The 15,000-nt window shown below is 36.0% G+C and overlaps 1 protein-coding gene across 2 annotated transcripts in view; it reads left to right on the forward strand.

Annotated features, from left to right (window-relative positions):
- The window catches only part of LOC106879436 (proto-oncogene tyrosine-protein kinase receptor Ret), a 400,307-nt gene that overhangs the window by 160,244 nt on the left and 225,063 nt on the right, over positions 1 to 15,000 (forward strand). For both annotated transcript variants that reach the window (XM_089347491.1, XM_014928991.3), the window contains exon 2: positions 35 to 274. In XM_089347491.1, the coding sequence (XP_089203617.1) occupies positions 35 to 274 (240 nt within the window). The remainder of the gene's footprint in view (positions 1 to 34; positions 275 to 15,000) is intronic.

Below are 15,000 nucleotides of genomic sequence, written 5' to 3' on the forward strand. Positions count from 1 at the left end.
TTTATTAACTTTCGTGTATCCTCTCTCTTTTCAGGCACACAAGCTGTTTATTTTGTTGAAAATCCATACGAGTCTGTAGTAACACATTTCAGTGTCGGACAAAATGTGATTAAAGTCCAGCGATTATTTAACATGACTGACAGTGAATCCATTCCACAAATGACCATTCAAAATATTTTGATAAATGCAGTTTATGAATTCTCAGACGTAATTCGCTTCCACATCGATGGAGACGGATGGATTAATATCACTCATTTAAATCGAGCACAAACACGTAAGTTAAAACTATTGATATCTTCGATTTTGGTAATTTTTTGTTGAAATTATAATGCATGCAGAATAAAAATTAATTGCACACGCATACACTTGCATCAAGGTATACACAACATAAATGTTGAACATATGCATGTCCAAGCACAACATGCTTAATCCAAAACAAAGGAAATTGGCAAATTCTTTTTCACATTTTCAGTTAATCGAAATGAAATAATATGAATGTTTGACACTGAGTAACAAAAAGAATCACGGTCATGCTCCTTGGCGACACAAAATATTACTGCTGTATATTAGGATTTTAGACGAATAAGGCTTAAGTGCAAAGTTGAAGAACCAAAAATTTCAAGATTGCATGGAAATGATTAGGAAAATGAAATTCATTGAGCATTTCGTGACCTAAAGAGATGGATTATATATTGTACATACAATCAGGTTTGTTACTAAAACGAGATATGGACAACGAAATATAACCACACAATAACCAACTATAGAGTCGATGTTTCACAATCTGGCACTGCTACAGAGGTTAACATCCTCAATTGCTAACTTACCACTTCCTGTTCATCTTGTTGCAAGGGTGAAATAGCTTACTGTTGTTCGTTGGACGTAATACTGACGTGTTTTTGTTAGAGCTCTCCTACTTTAAGCTTATCACCAGCACCTTCAGAATGAATTAGAAAATGAATATTAGTAAAAACGCATAAATCATCACAATGATTACTTGAATAGTGACGTTTACTATGCAAAATCGTAACTCTATATCATGCTGAAAGTATGCAATGGGAAATATATGATAATGTTGAATGTGTACTTGATGTCTTATTTTGATGTCTTATTGCGAAAGAGAGTATTGGTTATAATTCTAAGCGATTCTTTAAAACTTGTGAGATTGCTGCAGTCATGTTTGGTAGAAAAGCATTGGCCAATAAGATGTTCCTAATTGTTGTTTAGAGAATTATTGCAAATAATAATAGTATAATATTAGTATAAATAATAGTATATAAATAATAGTATAATATCAAAATGACTCACTGTAGCAGTTATGAAGGAAAAGAATACTCAGAATTAACTGAGGTGGCACATTGCTTGATAATTCAGAACAGTGTATCTGGGAGCAGACGTCAGTTTCACAAACCTATTAATTGACAAATATAAATACTTGCATCCAGTTATAAGTTTTAATTTTCAGTCAATATCTATTTAATTTCTGACAGGCACATCATGCTACTTAACCTAGCACCATCACTTAACCAGCGGCGCCTTCATCGTTGTTCAATCAATTACAAGCACTCAAACCAGACCGCACACATACAGGCCATTCCATTCACTGGAACCAAATCGCTCACAACTAATTTCACATGTTGGCTCACAGACGTGCTGTCTCCTCTATATGCCGTTCACATCGATACGTCTGCAGTCCCTGTTCTTCTATGCAAGCTCGACTTATTTCATCTCTCATCACCCAAATTGTGCCATGCCATATCCCTTGCGCGCTGAATACAAGGCTGCTATATACAGTCCTTTCTCCCCATTACATCAGTTCTCTTGAGTTCTCTTCTTATGCATGATTTCATTCCAGTAGCTTTTAACTGAAGCTGTTCTAGGGGAACATTAAGAGCATTATTCTCACTGATTAAGAAAGCCAAGGTACAGGCCCTATTCCTCTCTCACCAAAAATGCACTATACTTTTTATGAATGAGTTAAAAACAAGAATGCTGTTTGGTACAGTGGACTGTGATATTGAGCAAACTATATTTAGTTCTCTCCGAAAACGTGAAAGAAACTCTCTGTGACCACACGACCAGTTCAAAGTAAAAGCAGAGATATTCTTTCAGAATCATACATCACCATCTTAAAAAAAAAAAAAGAGAGGAAATATTGAATAATATAACCACACTTGACATATCGTTTGAAAAGATGGTATGTTTTTGTGTTCTGCGCAATAAGAGAAGCCCTGGGCCTGAACATCAAAAACAGCGACACCTTAAAGAAAACAGAGTCAAAGTGTCCGGGGAAAACACAATTAAGGATACTCTGTTTCAATGAATTGTAAAATCTACCGCTTCCCAATTTGTGTAAATATTGATGTATCTATGATATGAATAACATCAAGTGTTATTTTGAAGTTAGGGGCCCAGGTGATCAGAGGCGATCAATAGAATTGAATTATACTAACCACAATCCTTTGATGAAAATGTCTTTGGAAGAAATCAAAAACCTTTGTTCTACAATATTTCCTTCAATTTTAGTCAGTTGTACATAGTTTTGTTATCTGTCAAGTGTGACAAACCTGAACATTTGACACTGTTGCCAAACTGCAATTTTAAACATAGTGAGATGAAAATAGTTGTGAGAATATAGTTGAAAGTATTGTTTACAACGAAGAAAATAGATCAGTATAGTTACAAAATTAGAATCATGTGGATCCAAACAGTAATAAGATAAGATTTTGATTTGAAAATAGCTAAGAAGCAAATAATTGAAACTGAAAATCTATCCTTAGTTTAGTGACAGTTAAAGTTGAAATTTACTGCAGCAGATGGAGGGAAGGTCATTTAATCCGCGTATAAGAGAAATGACAACAACAGGTTGAGACCACCTAAAGCCAAGTTTTCCCAGGAGAAATAATAATCTTGAAAGTCTACATACGTACACACACGTACATACATAGCCATACGCGCGCGCACGCACTCACACACACACACACACACACACACACACAGACTTTGATTTGTTTCAATCATTTGACTGTGGCCATACTGTGATACCGCTTCGAGGTGTTTTGTTGAACAAATCAGCCTGGTAATTATTTTAAGTTATTCTATTGACACTTTTTGCAGAACTTTTAAGTTGCGTGCACGTAAACGAACCAAATGTGGTTGTGAAGCAGTATGGGTTAACAAAGACATACATATACACATACACATATAGATGTGACATATTTCCATACAGTTCCTTTCTACCATATTCACTCACAGTTTTAATAGAATCTACCTGCCGAATGAATCGCTCAACTCGAATTACGTGGTGGCGAAATGAGCTTTGTAACCACGGAGCTATGCCAATACATACATACATACATACATACATACATACATACATGCATACATAATACACACACACACACACATACACACACACACTCGAAACTGATAATAGTAATGCATTTTTTGTATTTTATGTTGAGATGTTTTAAATTATGCTTACTGTTTGTCTGTATACCGTAGTAATGGACTACCAACCTTACGTGCTAAGTTTTTTACTCGTTTATAAAAGATTTACGAGGTGATATCAAGAAGTTCCCAGACTAGTTATGTTTAATAAAACATAACTTACTTACCTAAGTTTTAACATCATCTCTTTCTAAATAGTCACCTTGCACAGCAATGCGCCGGTCCCAGTATTCTTGTCACTTTTGGGATCCGGCCTGGAAGTTGTTTCCCGTATGCGAGTCGAGGACCTTCTGTGATTCGCTCTAGATCTCGACAACGGTGTTAAAACGGCAACCTTTGAGCTGCATTTTTATCTTTGTGAAGAGATCGAAGTCTGCGGGTACTAAATATGGCGAATAGAACGGGTGCAGAAGCGATACCATGTTGTTTTCGGTGAGAAACTCACGAGTGAGGAGAACTCAGTGACAGGGTGCGTTGTGGTCGTGAAGAATCCAATTCTTCGCGAGCCACAGATCCAGTCACTTTTGCCGAATACTCTCCCCCAAACACTTTAAAACGTCGCAGTAGAACTCTCGATTGACGGTCTGGCCCTGGAGGACAAATCCTCGATGCACAATTCCGCAGATGTAAAAGACGATGACCATACCCTTGATTGAGCTGCAGCTCTGTTGAGCCTTCGGTCGTGGAGATGAATTGCTCTTCCATTGTGACGATTGCTGCTTCGTCTCAGGGTCGTACCCGTAGACCCAACTCCCGTCATCGGTGATGATCCTCAACGTGAGGGATGAGTCATCAGCGGCACGCTGACAGAGATCTTGACGGACATCGACGTGATATTCTTTCTGCTCACTGGTCAGAAGGCGGAGGACAAACTTGTCAGAGACACACTGCACGTTCAGACGTTAGGATTGCCTGCACGGACCCATATGACAGACGAACAACATCAGCAATGTATTTGATTCTCCTCCGAAGACCTTCATGCACAAGCTGATGAATTTCCTCCGCATTTCCGGGGGTGACAGGTCTTCCGGATCGCTGATCGTCTTTCAGGGATGTTGTTTCGCTTTGAAGCACCTATGTAACTCGAAACATTGCGGAATGAATACCAAGCTCGAAATGAATCTTAAGTTGCTGTTATTATCCCGCATCTGGAATGAATATAAAATTAGTATAGAGGAGAAGGAAATCCAGAAGACTGCATTTCCGAAACTATTATGCAATAAAAAGAATGAACTCTACTTTTATTTCTAAATGTATTTCCAGCAAAAACTTTGATGTTTATCAGCCCTTGACTGATGAAAATCTTGGGTGACTGCTAATAGATTTGATCTAAAGATCACTAGAAAGCAAGTATTTTCAAATGCTATAGAGTATCACTAGCCTGTGCACTTAAGTTACAAAATATAGGATGCTTATTTCATGTGAGATACACATGTACGCGTACATATATAAAATTTCTAAGCTTCTTGTATACCTCACATTCCAAATGTTTTGCGAAAACTGTTTCAAGTTATTGTCTTCAAGATCAATCACATCAGCTGATTTAACCAACTTCCCATTTAGGGTGTGCCACAAATTAGAATTATAGTGCGCGTTTGTTTATTTGGTATTTGGAATTTTGCTATCAACTCTTTCTTCCGGTATCTAGGCGTTTTTAAAGACTGTTCTGCAATTTTCGGCCACGAATGGACTTTGAGATTTAGTGGAGCCGTATTTGTAGATTAGATACATTTAAAAGGAGGAATGCAAATTATTTATACACAAATTCTTCAGGATCTGTGAATGCCTACCGCTTGTCTCTTTAACATCTATTTATGCGTGTATCATAGGACTTATCTTGTATCATAAATGTACTGTTGGACGTTTTCGAAAACACAGATTATCTAAATGGCACACGAATGTACGCCCACTCATATGTCAATTGTTTTTCTTCTCTTTATCTTACGATTGTTTTTATATGTTTCACATATGGGGTGATACACTACAAATAAATGCTTATGTATTCTAATCCATTACACGTGTTGTTTATATGCGTGTATGTGTATGTATATGGATGTGCATTTATAAATACACATACACTCATATACATGCACACGCGCGCGCGCATCTTTTTTATCTCGTACTTGTTTCAGTCATTGGACTGCAGCCAAGCTGGGTCACTGTCTTGAAGGAGTTCTAGTCGAGTGAGTCAACTCCAGTACTTATTTACTTTTTAAGCCAGGAACTTATTCTATTCCTTTGCCGAACCAGTTACGGGGATGTAAGCACACCAGCACTGATTGCAAAGAAGCAAAGAGACATAAAGACACACACACACACACACACACACACACACACACACACACACACACACACACACACACACATGTATATATATATATATATAATGAGCTTCTTTCTGTTTCCGTCTAAGAAATCCATTCAGAAGGCCTTGAATGCACTGAGGCTATAATAGAAGGCACTTGCCCAAGGCGCCACCCCTAAATAATTCATTTTCTTTAAACACTCCACCTAACTTACTAATACTAACCTGTTCTCAATAACCATTCATTCAACATCACCACCGCTAGCTTCTTTTAATGATTCCCTCTCGTCACCATCTTTGGTACTGTATACACCCCACATCCATACCCATATATTTTTGCATCCGTCTATTCTCTACCTACATATCTCTCCTAATGTGTGCCCTGTTTAAGCAACTGACCTAGACTCCTTCATTCAGTTCCTGAGGAATCCCTCAGAAGAGACGAAACAGAATATATTCAATATATATATATATATATATATATATATATATATATATATATATATATATATATATATATATATATATATATATATATATATATATATATATATATATATATATATATATATATATATATATATTCAAAATTTCTTCACTCTCTCTTGAAAAAGTTTATGGTGTAACTTCATCATCGGTTGATCCACATCGTAGCAAAGATGGCACAGAATTATTAACAAATTAAGGCGGCCAGCTGGCAGAAACGTTAGCGCGCCGGGCGAAGTGCTTGGCGGTATTTCGTCTGCTGCTACGTTCTGAGTTCAAATTCCGCCGAGGTCGACTTTGTCTTTCATCCTTTCGGAGTTGATTAAACAAGTACCAGTTACGCACTGGGGTCGATCTAATCGACTTAATCCCTTTGTCTGTCCTTGTATGTCCCCTCTGTGTGTATCCCCTTGTAGGCAGTAAAGAAATAAGAAACGTTAGCACGCTGGGCGAAACGTTTAGCGGAATTTCGTTTGTCTTTACGTTCTGAGTTCAAATTCCGCCGAGGTCGACTTTGCTTTTCATCCTTTCGGGTTCGATAAATTAAGTACCAGTTGCGTACTGGCGTCGATATAATCTGCTTGCCCGCTCCTTCAAAATTTCGAGCCTTGTGCCTAGAGTAGAAACGAATATTTTGCCGTTACTTGTTAATTCAAATAGATCAACACTTCCTTTTAAACTTTACCAAGATGAAAAAAATTACATTTAAGAAGTCAATTAGCTGCACTAATTTTACTCACTTCATGACTATTATCAAGCTTTTAATCAGACTTAGGACACGTTTCTCACAAAATTTACGCAAAATTATTTAAACCTGGAATTCACAATTTCTGATTAAAAAAAAAAAAATAATAAAGTGTACTGTTAATCCTGCTTTTGAGAAATTTGATCTCAGTTACATAGCAGTGAAAATATTGGTTTCAACATGTAGCAATAGAGCGTGAAACAAGAAAGAAGAGCTAATCTTGAGGGAATTTCATATTCATTATTTCATTATCTCATTAAGTGTCATATTCTGCTAGTAAATTTATTGAGAAGTAACATGGGAATTGCAAACAACCACCCGAGATCAATTAGTGGACAGACATTCCACTGATGAAGAGAATATCAAAATATTTAAAACTTTTAACATTATACTTTTATTCTCACTATAATCAATATCCACAACACAAACAGTTTCCTCAAACGAAGGCACGCAAAGTTTTAGGGAAGGGGAATAGTTCATGGTAAATAAACTGTGAAGTTGATGCCATCTTGACTTAGCTTCAGCTTATTCATACCTTTTAGTGATCACTCTCTTTTAAAGATTTAAAACAAGTTTGGACCCGGTAAAAATTTCCTTCACACTATATGCAATACAATTCTTTTAAGAAACAGTAATTGCTAGCATTCAAAACTAGAACCTCGCAGTACTCAATTTTTTCGCAATCAAAATCTTAATGTATTAAGACAAACCATTTTACATCATCTACTCTAGCACTAGACTTCTTATTCCTCAAATTATTCAAGCAGCAAACCTCATCTTGAAAAATTTCTTCAAAAGAAATTTTGGATAAACCAACCGTACTTAGCTCTATTTCTACATTCTAGAACTCAGTACAAATGGTAAAAAGTAATAAACTTCGGATATGATATGCATTATCTTGGTAGTACAACTGAGTTAGTTGTGGCGTGAACCACTACAGAGTGAAACTTAGCGTTGGTTATGAAAGAATAATGAAGTTAATGCTAAAAATCGTAATGTGAAAATCAGCGGAACAGAAAACATTTGGTTTGAAACGAAATAGTAATAGAATAGTTTAAAAAGTTTAATTGTTTACCCAATGTTAATTATAATTATCCTTTAGAAAGATAGTTCATATAATTTTTAGGGGGCCACAAAAATGCTTATGATTCAGTATTTTGGGTTTCAGATTAGGTGGATTTTTCTGTCACTTTTGGCTGTACAAAGATTGCAACAATCAAAACCAGTCTTCGATTATAAATTCGACACTTTTTTGATGTGTACCATTTTACTTTACTGTTTCAATTACCAAATTTTCTTTTGCATGGGTTATATAATTTGTTCTCATATTGAATAATTAAGTACTATATTATCCGTTTGAGATAAATAAGTATTTACAGTAATTTCCCAAAGCTAATCCATACTCTTTTCTCTCAGTGACTAAGTGAGTTAAGCTTTGTCCAAAGAAATGAACCATTCCATGACCACGAATCTGTAGTTCAGAGTATGTGCCAGAAAGAGGAATTCAGTGGTGTTACAGTCAATCAAGTTGAAAGTGGCATTAATTTTAGTTATTACACTGTAAAGCAATAACATTTTGGTCAGCGATAGTAAATAACTTATACGTTCATAATTCAAGGACATTGTCCTCGAACTTATCAGGCAGCCTCTATGTGGTCGTTTGAAATGCTAGAAATAGTAGCGACTTTTTCCAGTTATCACGCCGCACAACCTTAAAAAGCATATGTTAGATAATGTGACCTTATGCTTCCTACACAAACAAGAAAAGAAAAACTCGCCGATCACAGCTGGAATGCATTTGATCATAGATATGCTTGATCAAGGATGACTTGCAGATACACAACAACAACAACAAAGTCAACGACAATAAAAACAAAAAGAAAAACAACATGGACATTTCCAATTAGGGAGTGACATCTTTGAATTATGAAATAAAGGCATTCAGTTAATGAAGTGAAACCAGAAGATTAACTCCCTGATTAAATTGGGAAATATAAGTTAGAATAAAAATGAGAATGTCTTCTGACAGTAGTTGAAATTGTAAATAGCTCCAGAAATGCTAGAATGTCATTGTTGCACATAACAGCTTTCATTAGAAAACAGAATTACCTGATCAAGTTTTCTCATGGTCGTCATCATCGACAATTAGAGACCGCATTGTGATGGTGACTTGTTTAACCTGCTTATTCTAACCTCATTATATATTATAGGTGAATCTGTACGTCATCAAAAGAGAAGGATAGCTATTACGAGAGATAACTTGAAATTTAATCAGACGTAACCCATAACAACTAGTAAGAAACTCATCATTCATACCACCTTGATAAGGGTTTTACGATGTCATTTTTGTTTTTAGACTCAAATATCTAAAAAATAACTTCTTTCTTAAACATATTGCAGACAGCAAAAAAGAAACAGTAATTTATTCGTCAAGAATGAGTAAAACAAGGACGAGGCTTCCATGTGGGGAGAAATAAAATATTTTATACAATTTCCGAAGAGCAGTAGAAATGTAAATGAAGTTTAATATTTCATTTGCAAAAGCAGTGAGATGGCAGAATTGTTAGTATGTCGGAAAAAATGCTCAGTGGCATTCCGTCTGTCTCTATGTTCTGAGTAACTTTGCCTTTCATCCTCACGGAGGTCGATAAAATAAGTACCAGTTGATCACTGGGGCCGTTGTAATCGACTTACCCTTCCCCTCCAAATTGTTGGCCTATATGAAAATTTTACAGAACGCCTATTGAATATTTTCCTGTATCTGTGAGTAGTTGTGAGATCTAAGATCCCTAACTACCTATTGAACTGCAGTCAACGTTTGCTTCTTAACTTTTTGTTTTTGACATTGAGCGATTAAGGAAGACAATTTTCCCTCCAAATATTAGCATACTGCCCAGGTTGTAGTAAATCCACTTTCGCAATGTCTACAAGGTCCTATATCACTTAGTCTTTCACTAAAATCGTAATGAAGAACATGTTAGTTTCCTCTATTTTCTTGGATTCTTATTGTTCTTGATGTTGTTGGTGTTTTCCCCTCAGTTTTATGAGCGGTTTTCGTTTTACATTGAATACTGCATAACAAACTCATCACGTAACGTTTTCCATAACCAGCAGTCTGACCTTAATTTTTTTATGTTTGTTCGTTCGTTCGTTTGTTTGTTTGTGTGTGTGTGTGTTCATATATGTGTCTGTGTATGTGTGTATGTGTGTGTGTATATGTGAGTGTGTATGTGTGTGTGTGTATGTGTGTGTGTGTGTGTGATTTGTTAATTCTTTTGTCATATTTGCCAAATATCTAACTATTGTAATTTTCAGGTTGTCGGTCAGTTTTTGTTTTGATGTTACGTCTAAGCGTGTATTCTCTGCAAAGCCTAGATAGGGTATTCCTTTAGTTTTCTATCTTTCATCAAACCTACTTTTCACCCCCTGCTTTATCTTCTATTTGCCTTGATTAGCTGTTCATACAATACGTCTTTATTTCTTGCTTTCTTCCCACTTCGTATTTGTTTCCATTTTTGTTTCCACCATTATTTTCCTGGTGTGTAGACGTAAACATTTCTTTATTTCTCTTAATATACTTATATACTCTTGTTAATGTTAAGTGTAGTGTATTACAATGAGTAGCTTTCTGTTTCCCGGCACTTTCTTTTTTAGTATATGCAAAGTGCTTAAACTGATTGATGGGTATAACTATTTTCTAGAACACATATCAATTACATCAAGTTTGTTTTTCATCCACTAAATGAAATTTGCAGAGTATCTCAGTATTAGAAAATTAACTGAACTATATTTTCTGGGCAGGTTGAAGGGTTGCTCTAGTCTAGTAATATGGATAAATTTTGAAGAGGCCTTGGACCGACACTAGTACCGTGGAGCATTGGAATTTCGGTATAAACTCCGTAATCACTAGTGTCACCAGCTGTCTTAACTGAGATGTAGGCAGATGACAGATGCGCTCTGGACTGTCCTGACAGTAGGCAGATGACGGATGCACTCCTGACTGTCCTGACATTCCTGGTTTGCGGAGTTTAGCAGAATGGCAATTACTACAATAGGACAAATCCATATTTCAGCTTAGCCCATTGTAGAAACAGATTCACTGCTTTTCCTTTGTGTTGAAATAGATGATATGGTGGACACGACGCAACATATATGAGCATGGGTTTTCCATTTGGCCAAACGATCATCAACATATACATGTATGACATAATGGGAAAGGTGAGAGTGGAAAAGATCAAGTGTTGTCGCTGAGTAAGTTTTCTGAAAGGTGAAAGAGAGACGTTTATTACGTGGGTGAATGAAACTGCTCCAAAAGTTTCTCCTAAATTTTCTTAAAACTTTTTCATGAATGAATATTCAAGAATACATTTGACTTCAATAGTTTAGACTGAGAAATCTAGACCAAGCGTCTCTTGTTCTATAATTTATATATTCTTTCCCAACTCATTAATCTTCCTCTTCACCCTTTATGTGTATCTTCATGTGATATCACTCATATGCCGACACCGTGAAGATGATGATGATGATGATGATGATGATAATAATAATAATAATAATAATAATAATAATAATAATAGTATTATATTCCTCGTTCTCGGTGACTCCTTTTGGTTCATGTCGTTACCATTTTTATGCTCTGTTAAGGCCGTACTTTTCACATAGCCTCCAGTAGACGAACTTAGCAACGTTATCGTGCCTCCTTTTGTAATGCTTTTGAGCCAGCTTGCTACACTCGCAATATCTGAGATCACTTCGTTTTTGCTGCCACACATTTTACAAAGGGACGAATGCAGCAGAGAATTTTCATTCGTGATAGACAGATAGACATATATATATATATATATATATATATATATATATATATATATATATATATATATATATATATATGTATGTATGTATGTATGTATGTCTAATCGATCGCATATACACAGTATACGTTTTTTGTTTACACACCGAACTTGCAGCGTGATAGAGTCTGGTAAAGCTCCCTATAGAACACCTGTGTTAAACTAGGCCATGCGAGACAAATTACCTCGGAATTACTGAGAATGGTAGATACCGATATTTCGCCCATTATTTCGAGATGATCCGAGTATATGGTATTGATAATCCACATTAACAGTGAAATATCACTAGGTCTGTGACATTCAAGTGTTCTATAACATATGGCGTTATGTAGGGAACTTTTCCAGGCTCTATCACACCGCAACCTCGGCGTGTAATCAGAAAACGTATACTGTGTATATGCGATTGATAATCCATCCATCCATCCGTCCGTCCGTCCGGCCGTCCGTCTGTCTGTTTGGGTTGGCAAGAAAGTAATTTCGTTTTTCGCAAATAGGTAGAGTTACGATTTTTAAAAATGACTTTTGAGCTTTCTTTAGAAGCAAATTGTGTCAATTTTAACGTGGAGTGCAAAAACGAACATTTTCGCTATATTTTGCTTCTTTTATTTCTGTAAAGGCAATAAAGCTGTTGAGGCTCACAAAGAGATATGTGAAGTTTATGGTGTTGATTGCTTAACAGAACGCACATGTCACAAATGGTTTTAAAGATTCTGTTCTGGAGATTTTTCACTCAAAGATGACCAACGTTCTGGTCGACCTATTGGAGTTGATGATGTCATATAACTGTGCGAAAGCTTGCAGAGAGGTTAAATGTATCACATACAACAATTGAGAATCACTTAAAATGTCTTGGTCGCGTTAAGAAGCTCGATATTTGGGTTCCAGATAAATTGAAAGAGATTCACTTAACACAACGAATCAATATTTGTGATATGCATCTCAAACGCAATGAAATTGACCCTTTTTAATTTACCTTTCATCACTAGTGAGGAAAAATGGATGTGTACAATAACATCGATCGAAAACCATCATGGTCTAAGCGTAATGAACCAGCACAAGCCATATCGAAAGCTGAATTGCATAAAAAAAGGTCATGCTATCAATTTGCTGGGATTACAAAGGTGTTTTGCATTTTGAACTGTCTCCAAGGAACCAAAGTATCAATTCAGATGAAACTGGAGGAAGCAATGAAAGAAAAACGACCAGAATTGGCAAATCGTAAAGGAAACCTGTTCCACCATGACAACGCTAGACCACACACGTCTTTGCAAACTTGTGAAAAATTATTGAAGCTTGGTTGGGAAATGATGTCACATCCACCATATAGCCCTGACCTTGCACCAATAGATTACCATTTATTTCAAAGCTTGCAAAATTCTTTGAATGGTAAAACTTTGAATAATGATGACTTGAAATCGCACTTGCTTCAGTTTTTGGCTTACGAGCACCAGAAGTTCTATGAGCGCAGGATGATGTTGTCAGAAAGAGGGGCAAAAGGTCATCGAACAAAATAGAAAATACATAATTGATTAAAGCTCATTCTTTGTATTAAAAAAAAAACAACTTTTATTTCACACTAAAAAACCGAAACTACTTTATTGCCAACCCAGTATATGTATATGTATGTGGATATATGTGAACTGTTAAACCCTACACATTTTTTCTCTCTCCGTGTTTTTTTCATTCTCTTCCCATTGTTTTCCTCTCAACCCTTTTTTTCGAAGAGCGTTGGCTCGGAACGTCAAAGACTTCTCCATTCTTCCCAAGCGTCAGACTAGTACACGTGCTTGTTGTTCCCTCACCTGTCTCCGTCTTTTGTTTTCTGTAAATTTGAAATATATATATATACGTATATGTGTACACACACACATACATACATACATACATACATACATATCTATCTATCTATCTATCTATCTATCTCTCTCTCTCTCTCTCTCTCTCTCTCTCTCTCTCTTTCTCTCTCTCTCTCTCTCTCTCTCTCTCTCTCTCTCTCTCTCTCTATATATATATATATATATATATATATATATATATATATATATAGAGAGAGAGAGAGAGAGAGAGAGATAGATAGATAGGTATATGACAGAAGTACAAAGGCGTTGAACGAATAGATCTCATGTTTATGAATATTCTGAAACTTTACTCTGAACGTTAGAAGGTGGATTCTTTGATCCAATCTGTAAGAATTTCCAACGAAAATATCATGGTGCAGTTTTGTATTAACAAATGTTCCATATTTTTTCCTAAAAAGATGAAAAAGAGAGAAGTTGGAGAAAATTCGCATTCCAGAAAATAAAGCAAAAAGATCACGGAAGGCAGGTGAAAATGTGTATACTTGAGTGTGCTGTAAGAGGAGATGAAACAGAAAAAACATGAAAGATAATGTTGAAAAAGATACATGTGTAGGTTCAGAATTAAATGGAAGGAATGTCATTGAAGGAATCAAAATCTAGAAATAAAAATATTGAGATACAGTATACCCTTCGTTCAGTACATTAAAAACGAATTTGATATAATAGATAGGTGCTCCAGAAAGCTATGAACAGTGTACACGTTACATCCACGAATCTTTATTAGTAAATTTTATATAGTAAGAGTGAACCGACAAGTACCCACGGTACAAGGCATACAAAACAGCATTAATAGGATTATATATTAGTAGAAAAGAAGATAAATGTATAGATATAACTAAGAAAATTGTGAGAAAATGCACAGAAAAACCCCCCCAGAAATTATGAAATATGATAGAAACTGGAAATACAAAAAGTATTCCATCAGCAGATGGCGAAGGCAAACAGTATACAGTTGATAAAAAACAGGTTTCGTCGAATAATGAAGGGTCTTTAAACGATAGCTTCCTCTCAGCCATTTCTGAGTGCGGCTCGCCACCATCTTCGTAATATTGTTCTTGTTCTTAGGTGACTAAAGAGAGTACTTAACCAAATATCTTAAGCTGCCAAATATCTTAAGCTGACAAAAAAGCGAGGCTCCAAAGTACATATTTTGGAGACAGTATAATTAAATAGACCCAACCCAGTTCTGAACCCTTTATCTCATAGGAGCGAAGGACAAGGGCCCGGGTAGAGAGGGCTGAATGAGTTGTTCTTGGGAAACATAACATCGACGGAAATCAACTGAATAGACTATTCCGGAAGCCC

Source organism: Octopus bimaculoides, chromosome 2 (genome assembly GCF_046866305.1).
Source record: "Octopus bimaculoides isolate indiv1 chromosome 2, ASM4686630v1, whole genome shotgun sequence".
In the NCBI taxonomy this organism is placed as follows: Eukaryota; Metazoa; Mollusca; class Cephalopoda; order Octopoda; family Octopodidae; genus Octopus; species Octopus bimaculoides.